Source organism: Moschus berezovskii, chromosome 23 (assembly GCF_049115385.1).
Source record: "Moschus berezovskii isolate FMDL1 chromosome 23, NW_MosBer_1.0, whole genome shotgun sequence".
Lineage (NCBI taxonomy): Eukaryota > Metazoa > Chordata > Mammalia > Artiodactyla > Moschidae > Moschus > Moschus berezovskii.
In genome coordinates, this window is record NC_142482.1 from 43,147,209 (window position 1) to 43,168,192 (window position 20,984).

General features: G+C 42.8%; 2 protein-coding genes across 3 annotated transcripts in view; one reads left to right on the forward strand and one right to left on the reverse strand.

The window, feature by feature from the left end:
- H1-1 (H1.1 linker histone, cluster member) overlaps window positions 1-20,984 on the forward strand; it is a 263,156-nt gene that overhangs the window by 13,529 nt on the left and 228,643 nt on the right. The window lies entirely within an intron of this gene.
- TRIM38 (tripartite motif containing 38) lies at window positions 4,496-20,504 on the reverse strand. 2 transcript variants are annotated; one of them, XM_055406959.2, is made up of 8 exons: window positions 20,387-20,495; window positions 20,128-20,163; window positions 16,982-17,525; window positions 14,149-14,244; window positions 12,106-12,336; window positions 11,126-11,148; window positions 10,918-11,030; window positions 4,496-5,176 (listed from the first exon to the last, which is right to left on the reverse strand). In XM_055406959.2, the coding sequence occupies exons 3-8, from the start codon at window positions 17,378-17,380 to the stop codon at window positions 4,656-4,658; spliced, it is 1,383 nt and encodes a 460-aa protein (XP_055262934.2). In that variant the 5' UTR covers window positions 17,381-17,525; window positions 20,128-20,163; window positions 20,387-20,495; the 3' UTR covers window positions 4,496-4,655. The 2 variants fall into 2 exon arrangements, with proteins under 2 accessions (XP_055262934.2, XP_055262935.2); XM_055406960.2 differs by lacking the exon at window positions 20,128-20,163 and having other exon boundaries at window positions 20,387-20,504.

Genomic DNA, 20,984 nt, shown 5'->3' on the forward strand with positions numbered 1-20,984 from the left:
AAAGTATGAAAGGGCTTTGCAATCATTATATAAAAACCAAAAACGCCTGTTTATTTTGTTGTGTAGCTAGTGCTTTGTGCCTGAGCATTTCTCACTACAACCTGGGATTATTGCCCCACTATTACACTTGAGGAGGTGGAGACCCAGAGAGGTAGTGTCACTTGTTCATTAAAATCAGAAATTGGACTGGACCCTAGGAAGGTGGATCATTTTATTTTTAAACTTTACCTAATATCTTTAATGGATCCAGGATGTCCAACGAACTAAAGCAGGAACTCAGGAGTGGTATCAAGATTGAAAGAAAAGAAAAAATCCAGTCCCATTCTCAGAGAATTTAGATCTTGGAGAAAAGGGACAGATGGCTAAGATAAAAGACATGGGAAGGAGAGGGAGCTTTGAAGATTGGAGGCCCTGCCTGTGGACTAGAGTGATGAGGCAACACCTAGTTCTTGGAATATCACAGATTGGATCATTTTTACTTGGAAAAAAATGGGGAAATCAGGATAAACTCAAGGAGAGGAGACTCGCATAGTCTATGGTCCACATTGATTAATATGCTAATCAAGCACCTTCTTGAAGAACAATCACTTTGTCTTCCTTATTCCTGGTGAAAAAGGGACGATTTGGGGTGAAGTGCCTAGGTGTGGAAATCCTGCGTTTTCAATCCCAGCTGCTGCATAAACACTTGTTCCATTCCTGAGAGTCCCAAAAAACTAGTGCAGAGATTCCACTTCAGGCTGGTAATGTGAGTGAGCAAGGTTGAGAGAGAAGGATGTGAGAATCAGTTCTCACAATATCCCAGGCACTGAGGCTGTTTGTGTGCATGAAGAAAGTGTAATTACTGACAGCACTGAGAGCACTAATAAATCTTGTTTCTGGAAAGAAACAGGCCCTGGGTCTGTTGAGGGAGGGCTAGGGACTCAGAATGTCTCTGTATCTCTGTCCCTCCTTAATTTAGATTTTGAGACTTTATGCATCAAGTTTCTTAGGATAAATTGCAAAACTTTCTAAATTTATCTTATCCCATTGCTCTTTGCAATGTGACTTTGTAGCTTCTCCTTCCATCAAGAACTGGAGTTTAGTTTTTTCTCTGTCTCTTGAATCTGGGTTTGACCAAGTGATTTAACAAATGTGACCCAAGCAGATGGTTGAAAATAGCCTGGCATAGTGCAGCTTGTACACATCTTGATTCTCTCACAACCCTGAAACTCCCATGTTATGAAAGATACTGAGCTCATTGTTGGAAGTTAAAGTGCCCAAGTCAATAGCCTGCCAACTGCCAGACTTGCAGGCTATCCCATATCACCCAATGCCAGTGGACTCTCCAGTTGATGGAAACACCCGAGAAGACACAGCAGAATTTAACCCTGACTATGAGAACCACTGGCTGAGCTACAGAATTGTAAGTGAACAAATGGTAGCAGTTTTAAGCAACTAAGTTTTGGGGTGGTTTGATACTCATCAAAAATTGGCACATGCTTAGTAAATGGCCATGAATTAGTCTTCTAGGACAGTGTCAATTCTGCCTGCCCTTCAAGAGAAGCAACCCATGCTGTGTACCAAATCCTAGATACATCCAGATCCTTGTTCTCTCCCCATCTCCCTTCCATATTTTCCATTTTTATATCCCTCCCTTTCCTACATTAGGAAACAGAAATGAGGGTTAATGAAGTGGTCTAGGCTCCAGTGATGTTTTCACTTAGCAGTCTCCATTCCCATCTCCTCAGAAAGATTCTCCATTCTGATTCCCCAGCCCATAGTTTTCCACATTATCAAAGTCCCTCCAGGTTCCCAGCTCTTAGAGGGTTTGACTGAAGACAGTGAGAGTTGTGGAAACATAAGAGGCAGGTCGGGGAAGAGGAAGAAAGGGAAGGAGGGAGATAAGAATATATCAGTAGTATTTTAAACAAATGTTCATATACTGTGACTCGGAAATTCTCTTTCAAAAACTCACCTGAGAAAAACAAGAGAAGTGAAAACCTACTTACATCCATTGACGTTCATTTCAACATTAGCTAAACTGCAAGAGACAACTGAGTGTAAGTGCCATTATGAGATCGCTAGTCATTTAAAACCACATCTTAACATAATGTTTAATGCCATGGGGAAAAGCTGAGAAAACAATGCAAGATCAAACATACATATGGGGATGGTGATTTGGAGTGTGCATTCCTTAGAACTAAGAGTATTATTACTGTATTTTACAGAATTCCATAAAATATATCTGTTAATTTAATCATTTAATATCTAAAGCTATTTCCATATTTATATATTGAAAAAGGAAAAGAGAGGGGGAAGTGGCAGTGGTTGCTGTCTCTGAAAAATTATTATTTTTTAATATTTATTTATTTATTTGGCTGCGCCAGGTCTTAATTGTGGCACATGGGATCTTCGTTGTGGCATGTGAAATCTTTAGTTGCAGCATTCTTCATTGTCGCATATGGGATCTGGTTCCCTAACCAGGGATCGGTTCTGGGTTCCCTGAATGATAAGCATGGGGTCTTAGCCACTGGACCACAGGGAAGTCCCATGACACTGAAACATTTAGCTGAGACCTGGATGTAGGAGAAGGTGGTAGGAGAAGGTACGATGCAGGGTCCTAGAATAGGGAGGCTGTATCATAGAAGATGGAAAAGGCAGTCTCAAGTGCCTTCCTGACCTGTTTCCCACTTTGAGCGCTTGCTTCCATCTCCTGGATGTCCATAGGATCTCAGAATTGTTTGTCTGAAGCTCATTTGGTGAAGCTTTATCCACCCACACCATTCCCTCTTCAGTTGACGTTTTCCTCCTGGGATGTCAATTCCCTAATACTTCCTGTCTGCCAAGCTGGTGATTGAAATGAGCTCACCCAGCTTCAGAAAAGGCAGATATGGAAAAGACTACTCTGATCCTAGAACATGTTATGCTCAAAGACTCTCGGGCCAGAATGACCTTGGCATTATCTAGGACCAAAGAGAAGCCTACTGTATATGAAAGGTGAGAAGTGGAAGAGCAGACTATTAATCCAGGAAGGCAAGGTCTGTGGACCAGAGTTTGCCTTTTAGGCCATTGTGAGGAATTTGAACTTTGCCTGAGAACAGACACTGCGTCATCTGTTCTCTGCTTCTCTCAGTTGCTACCCTGTTACTCCTGCTCTGTCCTGCGTCTCCGGTCTTCTGCTGCAGCACCACACACACTTCACGTACCTAACACCTCACGCCATTACAGGGCATGGGGTATCAAAAAGGTATGAGGAAGGGGCACCAGCGGACATCTCTTCTTCTGTTTCTTGGCTAAATATGTACCAGATGCTGTCCACAGATTCTGCCTGCTATGAGAGGGTTTTCCAGACTGACGTGAGACATTGGGTTGGGTGAGTGTGGGAGTCACATTCCCTGTAGCTCTCTGATGAATCTTGCTCAGAATTCTAACAAGGTGGAGCTAAGCTGCCCAAGTTCATTACTGCCTCATCAAGGTGGACAAGGAGGAAGGTGGCTTTGGACAAATTCTGGCTAATCGCATTAAAGCAGAAGGTTGTAGGGTAGGTAGTAAAAGATAGCTCTTGAATGCATGCCCTTTGCTCTAGTTCTGTGTCTCTCTTTCCATCTTAAAGCTTGGAATGCAGGTGTGATGGCTGGAGCTTTAGAAACTGCCTTGCATCCTAGGGATAGTGCGAGAATTGCTAGAAGGCTTGGCAATTTCATGGAGTTGCCATACCAGCCGTAGACTGGATTTTCTGTACTTCCACATCTGGACTGCTTCTTCATGAGAGAGAGAACTTGTTTCAGTCACTGTCCATTTGGGTTTTCTATTCTATAGAACTTAACTGAATCTGCAGGGGCACAAGGCGTTGCTGTCTTTAGAAAAAAGTGCAACCATAAAACCATCTGCTCTTTGTTTTGCTTTTTTCCTAAATATTAATCGGAATTCCGTAACTTTCTGAATTACATTTTTATGTATTAGTCTGTTTAGCTTTTCTTTCCCCTTCTTGAGTCAGGTCATTTAGTTTCTTTTGAAAAAGTCATTTAATTAAGATTTTCAATTTTATTTGCATATAATTCTTCAAATTGCTCTCAAAATTATTATTCCAGTATGTGCTCTTTCATGTTTCTATTTTTTATGTATTTTCCTTTTTATTAGAGCAGCCAATGGTTTATCTAATATAGTAGCATTCTTAACCTGAAAGGACTAGCAGGACTTATTTTTCTTTCTATAACTTGCCAGAATCAAAATCAACTGCTAATTTTATTTTTATTATCCTTATAGCTTCCAAATATTTATTTTTTAAATTAAATTTATTTATTTGAATGTTTATTTTATCATCACTTTTTCTTGTTTAGCAATACAAGTGTTTAAGAATATAGAATTTTTCTGAAAAATAGCACTCTACTCTAGAAATCAAAGCTCTGAACCCATTAAAGAGGGATAGAGAGGACAAAGCAAAATCATTGCTATTATCTTGCTTTCCCCCAGTTCAGTGTGACCCTTTGGGGTATTTTTACAGTCAATATAGCCATTTATTCAATGCAAATTTATTAACTATGCACTAAAAGCCCAGCACTGTTCTAGGTACAAGGCAATAGCAGTGAAGAAAATAGACAGCATTTCCGTCCTCATGAGATTTAGATTATACTCTGTATACTAGTTAAACCAAGGAGGAGACTTTGGTCTGTCCCTTACTCATCTGGGAGAGGCAGGAACAAAGGAGAATACTGATAGACCTGGAAATAGGGCCGGAGAATGTCAGAGAAGGAGGCCTTCGGGAAGGTGAAGATGTGAGAGCCAGTGGTCATATTGTAAAAGGACACAACTCCAGCCTCAAAGTCCAGAAAAATCCCCACAACCAGGGGCTGCTCTGTCAGTTGAATGGAAGTTAGGGGAGAGGTAAGCGCTACATAGCCTTCCTTGCACCGTCTAATGGCCCAGAATCCAGACTGAGGCGTCTGCGGCATGACGGTGTCCCTCTGAACATTTTCCATACAGACTCCTAAATCCCACCTAGTTCCTTCTCCCACATCTACTTCAAAGTAATGTTTCCCTGAAGTGAAGCCTTCACAGCCCAGGATACAGGGCAAGGCACTAAATCTCCTAGAAGAATTATCAAGCTTCTCCTGAGGGCATCCTCGAATCACTTGTCTCCGATCCTCAGACAGAATTAGTTCATAATGAGCTGTATCTGGATCCAGAGTCACGCTGACTGCAAACAAAAATAAGGACATGATTTTTGTAGCTGAGAGCACAGTTTATTTTAAATAAAACCAGCCTGTGTTCATATCCAAGCATTGTTTCTTACTAGTTGTCATGAGCTTAGGCAGTTCATTCTCTAAGCCTCAGTTTTGTTAAATATAAAGTGGAAATCATCATATCTGTCACCAAGATAAGTGCCCAATAAGTGGTAGTAATAATAATGATAACATCATCATCATCTTCAACATCATCACCATCTTAGTCACTCAGAGAAGCCAAGGAGCAGGACTAACCACAGGTAACTTGATTAACTGTCCTCTCCAAAGTCCTTCCTCTCTCTTGGAGGACTTCTAGGAATCATGGAATATTGAAGCATAAATGAGCCCTTCCTCATCTCTACTTAATTACCATTTATACTGAGTATCAGAGAAGGAAAATGATACAATTGATGTCATAGCTTCTTATTGGAAATCCCAGAATTTTACCCAGGCTTCAGGACATACACCTCAGCTCTTCTTTCTTGGTTCAGGTAATATTCTATAGGGATTATATGGAGTAATATACCTGACTAGAGTCAAGTAAGACAGAAAAAGGTATGATAAACTAAATTGTGATACTGACCAGAAGTGCAATTTTAAAAATGAAAAGTGGCGGTGGGGTGTTCCAGCAAGAGAGTTAAGAAACTACTGTGTTGCTGGGTTGAACTCTGATCAGCTGGATTGTGGTAATAAGGGAAATCAAGTATTAGGAAGCACTTCCTGTGCTGAATGTTCTCCCTTTGCTCCTCCAGATCACTCTCTACCTTTTTCCAGCCTGCTCCATGTCCAGGAAGGGTAACCTCTCTGGACACCTCAATGAGGCTCCCTTCCCTCTGACTACTGTTTGGTTAAGCCAGTGGGAAGGACTAGAGGAGACCGTAGGGCAAAAAGAAGCAGAATTAGAAGTATTTAGTACCCCAAGTCCCTCCTCACTGGCTGTGATTTGGAGGGTCTGTGTTTGGTCACACTCTTCTTTAGTTACAGCTCCCTCTGTCTGCTACTGAAACCCTGGGAAGGTGATGACTTCCTACATATTCCTAGCCTTGGGTTGCTTCACTGTTCCTTGCTAGCACTAAAATCCTCATCTTTGTAAATATCCCTTTATTAACTCTGTTCAGTGAGTCTTTATCATGAGCCAGACTCACAAAGTTTAGGGCTTCAATTAATATTCCCGGAATGATCCAGGAAAACCAAGCTGAGAAAATCAAATTTTTACAGGTTAGTAATATCACCTGAAAGATGGTTGACAACTGAGCTCTTTGGAAATCAGTCACAGACCTTGGTAGTGGTTGTTTCTGTTATTTGTTGTTGATAAATTGAGGGGGAACTGAATACAGGTTCATTATCCTTATCGGAAACCCCTGGGGCCAAATGGGTTTTGAAATTCAGAATATTTTTGATGTTATGAAGGCAAGAAATACAAATACTCTAATTAGACTCCTGGTAGGGTCTAAGGTGGGCTTCCCTCATAGCTCAGTTGGTAAAGAATCCGCCTGTACTGCAGGAGACCCTGGTTCAGTCCCTGGGTTGGGAAGATCCCCTAGAGAAGGGATAGGCTACCCACTCCAGTATTCTTGGGCTTTCCTGTGGCTCAGCTGTTAAAGAATCCTCCTGCAATGCAGGAAACCTGGGTTCGATCCCTGGATTGGAAAGATCCCCTGGAGAAGGGAATGGCTACCCACTCCAGTATTCTGGCCTGAAGAATTCCATGGACTGTATAGTCTGCGGGGTCTCCAGAGTCGGATACGACTGAATGACCTTCACTTTCACTTTTCAGAGTCTAAGGAAGTGTTCTGTAATCTAATGCATCAATATATCTGCAGTAAAACAGAAATTCAAACTAAGCAGGGTAAATAAGGAGTTTAAATTGTCCCATTTCAGTTCAATTCAGGTTTCGTCATGGTATTACTCAGACACAAAGGTAGCCTTCCATGATTCTGCCTCTTAGTGTTCATCTGTTCAGTTCAGTTGCTCAGTCGTGTCTGACTGTTTTGACCCGATGGACTGCAGCACACCAGGCCTCCCTGTCCATCATCAACTCCTGGAATTCACTCAAACTCATGCCCACTGAGTCGGTGATGCCATGCAACCATATCGTCCTCTGTCGTCCCTTTCTCCTCCTGCCTTCAATCTTTCCCAGCATCAGGGTCTTTCCCAAGGAGTCGTTCTTTGCATCAAGTGACCAAAGTATTGGAGTTTCAGCCTCAGCATCAGTACTTCCAATGAATATTCAGGAATAATTTCCTTTAGGATGGACTGGTTGGATCTCCTTGCTGTAAAAGGGACTCTCAAGAATATTCTCCAACACCACAGTTTAAAGGCATCAATTCTTCTGCGCTCAGCTTTCTTTATAGTTGAACTCTCACATCCATCAATGACTACTGGAAAAACCATAGCTTTGACTAGACATACCTTTGTTGGCTAAGTAATGTCTCTGCTTTTTAATATGCTGTCTAGGTTGGTCATAACTTTTCTTCCAAGGAGCAAGTGTCTTTCAATTTCATGGCTGCAGTCACCATCTGCGGTGATTTTGGAGCCCAAAAAATAGTCTGTCACTATTTCCACTGTTTCCCCATCTATTTGCCATGAAGTGATGGGACCAGATGCCATGATCTTAGTTTTCTGAATGTTGAGTTTTAAGCCAACTTTTTCACTCTCCTCTTTCACTTTCATCAAGAGGCTCCTTAGTTCTTTGCTTTCTGCCAGAAGGGTGGTGTTATCTGCATATCTGAGGTTATTGATATTTCTCCCGGCAATCTTGATTCCAGCTTATGCTTCATCCAATCCAGCGTTTCTCATGATATACTCTGCATATAAGTTAAATAAACAGGGTGACAATATAGAGCCTTGAAGTACTCCTTTCCCCATTTGGAACCAGTCTGTTGTTCCATGTCCAGTTCTAACTATTCTTCTTGACCTGCCTACAGATTTCTCAGGAGGCAGGTCAGGTGGTCTGGTATTCTCATCTCTAATTTTCCAGTTTGTTGTGACCCACACAAAGTCTTTAGCCTAGTCAATAAAGCAGAAGTAGATGTTTTTCTGGAACTCTCTTGCTTTTTTGATGATCCAGTGGATGTTGGCAATTTCATCTCTTGTTCCTCTGCCTTTGCTAAATCCAGCTTGCGTATCTGGAATTTCACAGTTCATGTATTGTTGAAGTCTTGTTTGGAGAACTTTGAGCATTATTTTGTTAGCGTGTGAGATGAGTGCAGTTTTGCGGTAGTTTGAACTTTCTTTGGCATTGCCTTTCTTTGGGCTTGGAAGGAAAACTGACCTTTTCACGTCCTGTGGCCGCTGCTGAGTTTTCAAATTTGCTGGCATATTGAGTGCAGCACTTTCACAGTATCATCTTTTAGGATTTGAAATAGTTCAACTGGAATTCCATCACCTCCACTAGCTTTGTTCGTAGTGATGCTTCTTAAGGCCCACTTGACTTTGCATTCTTTGCCTGACTCTAGGTGAGTGATCACACCATCTTGTTTATCTGGGTTGTGAAGATCTTTTTTTGTATAGTTCTTCTCTGTATTCTTGCCACCTCCTCTTAATATCTTCTGCTTCTGTTAGGTCCATACCATGTCTGTCCTTTATTGTGCCCATCTTTGCATGAAATGGTCCCTTGGTATTTCTAGTTTTCTTGAAGAGTCTCTAGTCTTTCCTGTTCTGTTGTTTTCCTCTATTTCTTTGAATTGATAACTGAGAAAGGCTTTCTTTTATCTCTTCTTGCTCTTCTTTGTAACTCTGCTTTCAGATGGGTATATTTTTTCCTATTCTCCTTTGCCCTTCGCTTCTCTTCTTTTCACAGCTATTTGTAAGGCCTCATGAGACAACCATTTTGCCTTTTTGCATTTCTTTTTCTTGGGGATGGTCTTGATCACTGCCTCCTGTACAATGCCATGAAACTCCATCCATAGTTCTTCAGGCACTCTATCAGATCTAATCCCTTGAATCTATTTGTCACTTCCACTGTATAATCGTTAGGGATTTGATTTAGGTCATACCTGAATTGTCTAGTGGTTTCCCCTATTTTTTCCAATTTAAGTCTGATTTTGGCAATAAGGAGTTCATGATCTGAGCCACAGCCAGCTCCCGGTCTTACTTTTGCTGACTGTATAGAGTTTCTCCATCTTCAGCTGTAAAGAATATAAGCAATCTGATTTCTATATTCGTCCATGTGTAGAGTCTTCTCTTCTGTTGTTGGAAGAGGGTATTTGCTATGACCAGTGCATTCTCTTGGCAGAACTCTATTAGCCTTTGCCCCGCTTCACTCTGTACTCCAAGGCCAAGTTTGCCTGTTACTCCAGGTATTTCTTGACTTCCTACCCTTGCATTCCAGTCCCCTATAATGAAAAGGATATCTTTTTTTCAGTGTTCGTTCTAGAAGATCTTGTAGGTCTTCATAGAACCGTTCAACTTTAGTTTCTTCAGCATTACTGGTCGGGGGATAGACTTGGATTACTGTGATATTGAATGCTTTGCCTTGGAAACAAACAGAGATCATTCTGTCGTCTTTGAGATTGCATCCAAGTACTGCATTTTGGACTCTTTTGTTAACTATGATGGCTACTCCATTTCTTCTAAGGGATTCTTGCCCACAGTAGTAGACATAATGGTCATCTGAGTTAAATTCACCCATTCCAGTCCATTTTAGTTTGCTGCTTCCTAAAATGTCAATGTTCACTCTTGCCATGTCCTGTTTGACCACTTCCAATTTGCCTTGATTCATGGACCTAACATTCCAGGTTCCTGTGCCATATTGCTCTTTACAGCATCGGACTTTACTTCCATCTCCTGTCACATCCACAGCTGGGTGCTGTTTTTGCTTTGACTCCATCTCTTCATTCTTTCTGGAGTTTTTTTCTCCACTGATCTCCAGTAGTATATTGGGCACCTTCCAACCTGGGGAGTTCATCTTTCAGTGTCCTACCTTTTTGCCTTTTCATACTGTCCATGAGGTTCTCAAGGCAAGAATACTGAAGTGATTTGCCATTCTCTTCTCCAGTGGACCACGTTTTGTCAGAACTCTCCACCGTGACCCATCCATCTTGGGTGGCCCTAGATGGCATGGCTTATAGTTTCATTACCCTCATTAGTATTCATACTCTTATGGAATTCCTTCCCTTTGATTGTGGGCAGGACCTGTGAATTTTTTCTGACCAGTAGACTATGGCAATAATGATGAGATGTGGCTATATTTCATTCTATAAGCCTTTCTCTTTCTGGCAGACTTGCTCTAGGGACTCTCTCTCTCTCTTTCTCTAGCTTACTTTGAAGAAATAATTGGCCGATGTGGGAGGCCCAAGTGAAAGCAGCTGAAGGGTGGCTTCTAGAATCCGAGGCAGCCTCCAGCCAGCAGTCAGCAACAAGCTAGAGCCCTAAGTGCCAAACCCAAACAAAATAAATTCTGCCAACAACCTGAGTGAGCTTGTAAGAGGATTCTTTCCCAGTCTAGCTTCCAGATAAGAACATAGCCAGGCCAACACCTTAGCTGTAGCCTTGTGAGACCCTAAGCAAAGGACCCAACTGGGTCTGCACAGACAACCAGTATCCCATGTCCCTGTCTAACCACTGGAGAAAACTAACAAGGGAGAGTGACAGCTACACTAAAGATATGTGAATGACCCCTCTGGCTGGGAGCCTGCTTGGGGACAGGTGATGAACTTCGTTACCACTTAAGGTCCCATCTATCTGTAGCATTTAAGGCTTCTTCACATACCTTGATGTCTCCTTAACATTTTCTTTACATCAAAGTAACACTCAGAAACATTGCACACGGTATGAAGCTCCAAAGAGAGGGCCTCTGGTTGTTCTAGCTTCACAGCCCAACTCCTAGAATAAGCAGAAACCAAGACTTCTTCAGTGTAAATTCCATTCAGCTCTGTATACCCACACCTCTTTCCCTCCTGAACTCATATAGAACTCACCTGTTCAAAGTATCTTTCACATCCTATGAAGAAACAAAGACAAAAGATAAGCGTGGGAACATCAATATTTCATGCGACTTGGCATGTGAGTCTGTTCTCTCTAAACACTCCTTCCAAAGAAGTAAAGAGACTAATCCTGGCCTTAGATATTGATGAATACCCAGAGACGATGATATCCATCCTGGCCCCATGGGATAGTCAGCGTATCAGGATGTTTATCTGTTACCTTCCTTGCTGAGCTCTGTGGGGAGCTGCAGTGTCTGCAATCATGTCTCCAGGAGCTTTGTCCCATGCTCTGGAAATACTTGCTTTTAGTGACCTCATTTCCTTCAGAGTGAGCCCATATTAGAGACACTTACTGCAAAGGTCCAAAGTGGTGAACCCAAGCTTAAGCCCTGAGACTGGGCCACTATGGTGGTAGCAGCAGGTATCACATGGTGGTAGGGCATCTAACTATATTCTCATCCTTACAGTATGATCCCTAGTTCTGTTAGTAGGAACAGGAAAAAACAGGTACAGTCATAGTTTAGTTTATTGTAATGGGTTGGATCCAAAAGAGCTCTGGAGGGCTCTACAAGCATATCAAGGAAAAAGTTATCACTCATTTTGACTGCCCCACTTTGTCACCCATCAGCCACCTGAAGAGGTATTTCAGAGGACACTTTCACAGTCAGAGTTTTGTAAACATGGCACAGAAACAAATGGTAGCCAAAGTTGTCCCCTGGTTTCATTTAGCCAAGGAACCCACCATAGCCATATTATTGCTAATTCACCTAAGGCCACTCTATAGACTGGTGGGGGCCACCTTGCAAACATTGATGTGTATCTAAAAGGAACATTAAATTTAAATTCCCTACACTAATGTGCCATTTTTGAGTGAAACAGGCAAGCCTCACCAAGCTTCCCATGGTTCCTCACCATTCTCCTGTTAAAAGATCAAGCAAATACTTTTCCTCCTTTCTCCAAGTGCATGGTCTTACCTGAAGCAGTTTCTGGGCTGAGCCCTGACATTTATTCTCTAGTTCCAGGATGTGGCTCTGGAGTTCATGGTTCTTCTGTTCAAGATTGGCCTCATTGTCCCTCAGTCTCCTCAGAGTTTGCTCTTTTTCTTTCTCCAGTTTCCATAGATAAGACTTCTCTTCCTCATGAAGGAAGCTCTGGAGAGCCTTAAAGTCAGACTGGATTTTTTGTTTCTGAACCTCTATCTTCTCCTTGAGTCAGGAAAAGTGAAAACAAACCAAATGCCCATTGATGGATGAACTCATATGCATTATATAGATACAGCGGAATGCTATTCAGTCTTAAAAAGGAATGGCGTTCTGATACATGCTACAACATAGGTGAATCTTAAAGACATTATACTAAGTGGAATAAGCCAGAAAAAAAAAGAGCAAATATTTTATGATTCCAGTTATATGAGGTACCTAAAATTGTCAAATTCATAGAGACAGAAAGTAGAGTAGTGATTACCAGGAGTTGGGAGGAGGAAGGAATGGAACTGTACACATACAAATAGCTAAACAGTACATTTTGTTATGTATATTTTAACACATACACACACAAAAGTAAGTTTGCTCAGCTACTATAAGATTATTTTCCTATGACTCATTCAAGCTGGAAAATTGTCCCACTGTAGAGTCGTGCCTGGAAGGCAGATACTCAGATGTGGGAGAGGTTATCACAATTCTCTAGAGTCACCCTATTTCCTTATTCAACCAACATGCAAAAGAGATGGGCAGGAGTGATAAATAATTTAATCATGGGACTAGAACCAAGGTCAAAAATTTTATCAGTTAAAAGGATAAAAATGAGTTTTTATTTGAGATGTAAGAAGGTAGCTCTGAGTCTGAGAGGATTTCTTGAAACAAAAGCTTATAGTGAACATCACCAAGGCCAGACTTTAAGGCACCCAAGCTAACAGGAGAGTCCATTATTCTCAGCAGCGGGAGGTCTGGGTAGCAGACTTTTTGTCATAGTTAACTATGAAATAGTCATCCACCAACCCGGGTCCATGTACTCAACCTTATGTGTACGAGCGACAGAAACCAAATGATACAGCTTGTCAGACTCAGCTTTCATTTGGTGAGAGAAGAATTGCAATCTCCATGGATGATTTCTCAATTCATACAGTGTTTTGATGGCTGCAATGTTGTGGATGAAGGGTCATGGATGGGGTTTCCGTGTATATATTAGCTGTAAACAAGATCCTCCCCACTGCCTAAGATCCCAGAAATGAGAGAGGTAAGAGTGTCCTCTGAGAGCTTAAGTTTAACAGCCATACCTAAAGGATTGGAGCAGAGAGGTTGGAAGGTTGAAAGAGACCTCTGAAAGAGGCTAAATGTCTCACTGGCCTGGGGGATTTGTCTGCAAGTTGATGAATTACATAAATATTCTGTAAAGGAATGCATCTCTGATCAGGGGGAGGCTGGTCAGCCATGAAAATAGTCTTATAGACCTGAGAGTCTGCAGTACTAAGTGTGTAGGTTCTTGGAGCACTTGGATCTTCCTTATAATCCAAGTAGATTTCCTTCATCAGCTTCATGAGCTTCAGTAATACGAATCTCAACCTGGAGTGATTCTGTTTTCTGAGCAGTCGCAAAGATTGATTTCTGAACTTGTAAGGCTGAGAGCCACACCCTGTATTGCAGTACATGTGCCCTGTACTGCAGTATGTGTGCCATGGCAATAAAGTTAATAAGGCCTTCAAATCAGGAAGGTACTTTGAGATATTAAGAACTGAAACTCAGTGAAGAATGACTCTAGGTAAACGTGCATACCAGTTCTGCTTCTCCTGACTGAGGTTTCAGAATCCTAGCCACTACTACTGAAAGGTTGAAGGGGTTGAAGATAAATTCTCATAGATTTTAGACAACAAGGGGCATAAAAACAGTGGTTTCTTCTTTGGATTTTGTCTCTTTGGTCTGGCTTAGTGACAATAGGCTTTCACTATGCTTTGCCCAATCACCCCCTATATCTAAACTCTAGGATGGAAAATAGCCTGAGATCAATAAGCCCAAACTTACATTCCACTTGGTTATTTGCTGTGCCGTGAACACCCTCAGGTTCATACATTCCTCTTCCAGTTGCCTCAATTTTGTCACAGCTTGCTGGAGCTTTTCCTGAAGGAAAAATTGAGTGAATAAAGTCTATTCAACAATTCTTCATTAGCCACCTAAGGGGCAGCCCAGCCCTCCAAGACTATTAGAATAAAACTGAATATGCATTGAGTCCTCACACTTTGCCAGGAAGCATGTTTTGCTGTTGTTGTTCAGTCACTAAGTTGTGTCCCACTCTTTGCAACCCCATGGACTATAGCCTGCCAGGCTCCTCTGGAAATCCAAGGGATTTCCCAGGTGAGATTACTGGAGTTGGTTACCATTTCCTTCTCCAGGAGAACTTCCCAACCCAAAGATCGAACTGCATCTCCTGCATTGGCAGACGGATTCTTTACCACTGAGTCATCAGGGAAGCCCAAGGGTATATGTAGTAACATATTTGATTCCCTTGGCAACCCTGAGCAGTTAGTAGGATTTTTAACATCATTTCTGTGCTGCAGAAACAGGCTTAGAAAGGGGATAAATAACGTGCCCAAAGTGCTGTAACTGGTGGGTGGTTGGACTGTGATTCCAGTTCATCTGCTGACCCAGAGTCTGAGCTATATCCACCACCACTAACAGTCTTGCAGGGGAAATGCTGCACATAAAACAAGATAATAATCACCTAAAAGTATTTTATTTAATAATGTACTGACCCAGACAGAACCAATGCCAGAGTGTTTGGCACACAGGGAACTTTGTATGTATTATGGTGAGTCAAGAAGGAAAGATTAGGCTGCCAGCCAAAGTTATTAGAAACAGTTAATGGAGGAGGAGGGCTCTGAGGCCTTTTGAAAAATGACATCATGAAACCATTTGCAAGTGACTTAGTATCCATATCAAGCTTTTAGGTTATTTTTCAAAAGTCTCTCACATTTTCATGGAAAGCAAGTTTAAGCTAAATCACACTGCTAGCTGTGATCAATACTAAAAGAATCAGCTCCTATCCTAAACCCAGTAAGTATACTCATTAATTCTTGACTGCTGTCAAGAAAGGGTTCTGCAGAACTTGTTAGCAAGTCAGTATTGCAGTTGCTATGTGCCAAATGCTATTCTAAGCTTTACATGTATTATGTCCTTAAGCCTTACCTCCTGAGCATGTATGTTGGGGAGGAAGGGAACTACTCTTATCCCCATTCACCGTTAGGGAAACCAGGGCATGAGGACATTAACTAACTTGCTCAAAGTCACCCATCTAATAAGTAGCTGAACTAAGATTTCAAACTAAGCAGTCTGACTCTCTAGGCTTAGAACCATCACCCCATGGTGCTTCTTTTGCTACTTGGTGGGAAAATAATTCCAATGGGAATATCCCCATTACAGCAATTAACTGCTCCATGGAGTTTAAGGAAGAGCTGCCATGTGTTGAGCGGTGGTCAGTATTGGCATACACTGATGGAGGACTCGGAACCTTAATAGAAGATCACCTCCAATTCATGGAAGCGGGGGACAAGGAGCTCACACTGGGGACAACAATTTTCTCAAATCTAGGCAGGACAGAGAAGGAATAAGGCAGCAAGGCTATGCCCACTAGGTTCCATGATTGCAAAGGTCAGCCTTCCTTTACATGATTTTTAAAAAAATGGTTTTGTCTTTTTATTGGAATATAATTGCTTTACAATGTTCTCTGTTTCTGCTGTACAACATCATGAATCAGCCATTTGTATATATACATCTCCTTCTTGAGCATCCCTCCCACCGCATCTTCCCCAGCCCATTCCACCTGTCTAGGTCATCATCACAGAGCACAGAGCTGAACTCCCCGTGCTACATAGCACCTTCTTGCTTGCTTTCTGTTTTACACATTAGTACTGTATATATACATTCTTTTGAGTGAGAAACTCAGGAGTTGCTCAAAACCTCACCCTCTGCTTTATCCTTGATGACCAATCACTTCCAAATCCTTCCACTCACACTCTTTCCTGAATCTGGCTTAGAACTGATCTCTTCCCACTTCTCACAGGAATAATCTGAATTTTACTACTTAGTATTCCTTTCATTGTATCAGTACCAGAATGTTCTTTTCATTGTTAGCCTGATCCTTCACTCTGCAAATGAAAATCCCTTCATGGCCAGGACTACTCTAGGCTGGGATGCAGACCTGATTTTCATTCCCATAACATCACTTGCCTCCGTTGCACACCTCCCTGGCCTGGTCACAGCAAGTCAGGTATGCTCCCAGGGCTGTGCCTTTGCACATGTGGTCCCCTCTGTCTGGGTTGTCCTCTCCCTTATCCATACTTCTGTTAATATATCTGGTTAATTTTTATGTATTCTTCAAGAGTCATTCTTGGGCAGATTCCTCAGTTACTACTCCATACCCCTTAGTGCTTTGCTCCACCATCCAAATCAGGGGACTCCAGGCAGCCTTTTTGCTGACTTGTCTTTCCTGTTAGACTGTAAGACACCTAAAAGGTGGTGTGTCTTTGACCCCTGTGTTTTCAGACTCTATCCCGTGGTCTTGCACGTTGTTGTTTCTCAAATTACACACACGGTATGAAGCAGTAAAACATGCAGGTGTGCACTGGAGCACATGGCATTCTAAAGCAGGGAGGAGTTCATCAGAGCCAGAAAGGATAAGGACAGAAGTGACCTTTGGGACTTGATTTAGTGAGGACCCATCATTCTACTTCTCAGAAGAATGATATGATGTAAGCTATATTTCAGGATCCTAACCTTGGGTTTCAGGCCAAATAATCTCTGGTCTCAGGGGGCAACATAAGGCCAGGTACTTGATGAAGCCCCGTGGGCCACCACTCACCTTGTAGCCTTGGCATGCTTCTTCCACCAGAGCTGTGACATGCCCTTTGTGCTGTGGTCCACGATCACAGAGCCAGCAGATGAGCTGGCCCTCGTCTTCACAGAACAGGTGGAGCTTCTCTCCATGTTCCTCACATGACATTTCCTGGTCCATCTCTTTGATGACTTCGATGAGATTTCCCAGCTGCTTGTTGGGTCGGAGGCTTGCCAGGTTAAATGGTGCTCGACATTGAGGACAGGAGAATATCTTCAGCCATGGTTGCATCTGGTAGAGGTTCTCAAAGAAGCTCACTATGCATGCATGGCAGTAGCTGTGTCCACAGCTGATGCTCACTGCGTTAGTCATCAGGTGCAGGCAGATGGAGCAGGTGGCTTCCTCCCTCATCTTCTTTGAGGCCATGGCTTTTCCTATAAAGCTCCAATACTGAATCTAGACCCAGAGGTGAAGTGATTAGAATTTTCCCACAGTGCTGGAAGTTTACCTCTCCTGAGTCTCTGTGCAGTGCACTGGTTGCCACTGGTTTCAACAGGTAATGGAGTCTTCTCTAGAGAGAGAAGAAATAGGTTGGAATTTAGAAGATGCATTGAATGTAGCTGTGTTGTGGAATATGATCGTGACGATTACATGTGGCCACTTTAATTACAATTAAATAGAATTTAAAATTGTTTCTCACACCTCTTAGCCATATTTAAATTGCTTAATAGCCGCAGTGATTGGTGGCTATATGAAAGCCCAGAGAGAGAACATTCCATCATCGTGAAAAGTTTTCACTGAGAGAGAGAGAGAAACCAGGCTGACTTCCTCAACCAAAGTTGCAGCAAGAGAGGGAACTCAGTGAGGGACTGTTAAAGTCTTTCCCCTCTAATGAACATCAAGAATAATTAGTATGAGAATTGTTTCTTTGTAACTGGTAGTAAAACTTAGGTGAGTTCAGTTCAGTTCAGTTGCTCAGTCGTGTCCGACTCTTTGTGACCCCATGAATCACAGCACGCCAGGCCTCCCTGTCCATCACCAACTCCTGGAGTTCACTCAGACTCGTGTCCATCGAGTCGGTGATGCCATCCAGCCATCTCATCCTCTATTGTCCCCTTCTCCTTCTGCCCCCAATCCCTCCCAGTATCAGAGTCTTTCCCAATGAATCAACCCTTCGCATGAGGTAGCCAAAGTATTGGAGTTTCAGCTTTAGCATCAGGCCTTCCAACGAACACCCAGGACTGATCTCCTTTAGAATGGACTGGTTGGATCTCCTTGCAGTCCAAGGGACTCTCAAGAGTCTTCTCTAACACCACAGTTCAAAAGCATCAATTCTTCAGCACTCAGCTTTCTTCACAGTCCAACTCTCATATCCATACATGACCACTGGAAAAACCATATCCTTGACTAGACGGACCTTGGTTGGCAAAGTAATGTCTCTGCTTTTGAATATGCTGTCTAGGTTGGTCACAACTTTCTTTCCAAGGAGTAAGCGTCTTTTAATTTCATAGCTGCAATCACCATCCGCAGTGTTTTTGGAGCCCCTAAAAATAAAGTGTGACACTGTTTCCACTGTTTCCCCATCTATTTCCCATGAAGTGATGGGAGCAGATGCCATGATCTTAGTTTTCTGAATGTTGAGCTTCAAGCCAACTTTTTCACTCTCCTCTTTCACTTTCATCAAGAGGCTTTTTAGTTCCTTTTCACTTTCTGCCATAAGGGTGGTGTCATCTGCATATCTGAGGTTATTGATATTTCTCCCGGCAATCTTGATTCCAGCTTGTGCTTCTTCCAGCCCAGCGTTCCTCATAATGTACGCTGCTGCTGCTGCTGCTAAGTCGCTTCAGTCGTGTCCAACTCTGTGCGACTCCATAGATGGCAGCCCACAAGGCTCCCCCGTCCCTGGTATTCTCCAGGCAAGAGCACTGGAGTGGGTTGCCATTTCCTTCTCCAATGCATGAAAGTGAAAAGTGAAAGTGAAGTCGCTCAGTCGTGTCCAACTCTTAGCAACCCCATGGATTGCAGCCTACCAGGCTCCTCCATCCATGGGATTTTCCAGGCAAGAGTACTGGAGTGGGGTGCCATTGCCTTCTCTGAATGTACTCTGCATATAAGTTAAATAAGCAGGGTGACAATATACAGCCTTGATGTACTCTTTTTCCTGTTTGGAACCAGTCTGTTGTTCCATGTCCAGTTCTAACTGTTGCTTCCTGACCTGCATACAGGTTTCTCAAGGGGCAGGTCAGGTGGTCTGGTATTCCTACCTCTTTCGGAATTTTCCACAATTTATCGTGATCCACACAGTCAAAGGCTTTGGCATAGTCAATGAAGCAGATAGACGTTTTTCTGGAACTCTTTTACTTATGTAAAGGGGTGATCTATTAAGGATTTGGTTGAGACAATCAAATTTGACTCTAATTAAACCCTCACTCCTACCCCACAAAGAACAAAAGACACCATAATAAAGTCCCTAGTGGAAACCTAACTGGATTATAATGAAAGTAAAACAGACATCCAGAAGAACAAGTAAAGAAATCAAGTTCTTTTTCCCCCTCCCTGACCTGAGGAAAAGAGAATTGGAAAGAGAGAGGGAAGAGAAGGGGAGCAGAACACCTTGACAGCTAGGGAGGTGACTGTCTCTTTTCCAGGCAGGACCTGTCTCTCAGGAGAAGTTCAGCATGACTGGAATACAGGGAGTTTTCAGAATCCAGGATGGGGAAGATGAGAAGCAGATGGAAAGGCAGGGCCTCTCAACCCTTAGCACTTAACCCCTAGGGACCTGACAACCAATAGACAAAGGAGTCGACCCTCTCACACACAGCTTAGACTGCTTTGGGAACCTGTCCCTGTTCCTTGCTTCCCTATTCCTGGGAGTTTGTCAGGGAGGGCAGCAGAGGATGAAGGAAGTTGAGAGTGGCCTTTCCTTTGAACTGACAGGGCCAGAATCAAAAGCAAGGATTCAAATAAAGTTACTGGATAGGCTATGTCCCTCTGATAACCAGGACCAGTCTCTTGGATCCGAAGAGAATTTCTTCTGGAGATTTCTATTCTTTGGCAGGTTATCTCCCCCAGGCGATACACTAGGCTCCTCCCTGCACTGGTGCTATGGCCCGGGGGAGAAGGACCTCCCCTCCCCAGAGGCCTCAGGGTGCCTGTCCTGGACCTTCACTCACCTCATATTTTGTATCTTCGGAGATTTAACATGCAGTCTGGTGAAAACGAAAGCAACCGGGTGTGAGAGCCATGAAGCAAAGACCTGGCTATTTTCAGAGTTCCAGCAACTGTTATCAGGAAACAACACCCCCCCGACTCTCCCATCCGGCCGCCCATCAACACACACACACAAGCACAGCCTCTCACGCACCCAGTCTCCCCCACCCCCTCCTCCAACACACGTCTCCTATCCCTCCGTGGAGAAAACATGGGTCTGACCTTTTTCACTCCCTTCTCCACACAGCAGACAGTCACATATTTGCTGCTAGTTCCCTCTGTAGCTGCTGGTTCCCGAGGTCTGGGTGAGGAAGTTAACTACACACCAAAGTGAAACTACTTCGGAAGGCGGGGCCCTATAAGATCCGGGGAGGAAACTGGTGAAATGGCCCATATCTTTGGCACTCAGCTTGTACTGAAAGGGAGGGGAGATGGTAGGAAAAATATTTTTCTTTTACAGCAATAAAAAGAAGGAACAAATTAATAATTTAGTAAACTCTTTTGTGACCCCATCACAGACGATTTAAAAGCCCAAAGTCTGCAGAGTCTAGAGACCCTGACTTGAAATCTTTCTACTGTTGCCACTAACCCCCTTGCGGTTTATAAGCCGTTCTGGCTGATGTTATGTTTTACCATTTTTAGCCACTTACTGTTTTATAACTGCTTCAAAGAGTGTGGTGAAAAAAGGGGTAGTACAACAATAAAGCTCACTGGTGTCAGAGAATTTGCTCAAGCCAGTCTCCCATTTTTCTCTGTCCTGATGCTGTGTCTCATTTTCCTCCTCGGTGTCCCTCCACAAGATGCAAACACTTATCAGTAG

What these genes read in the sequence shown, in the direction of transcription:
- TRIM38 (XM_055406960.2), bottom strand. Translation starts at nt 17,380, where the DNA reads ATGGCCTCAAAGAAGATGAGGGAGGAAGCCACCTGCTCCATCTGCCTG. An exon ending in CAGCCCAGAAACTGCTTCAG is followed by an intron (nt 11,149 to 12,105) that starts GTAAGACCATGC and finishes GTTTCTTCATAG; the next exon opens with GATGTGAAAGATACTTTGAA. An exon ending in AATGTTAAGGAGACATCAAG is followed by an intron (nt 5,177 to 10,917) that starts GTATGTGAAGAA and finishes TTTTGTTTGCAG; the next exon opens with TCAGCGTGACTCTGGATCCA.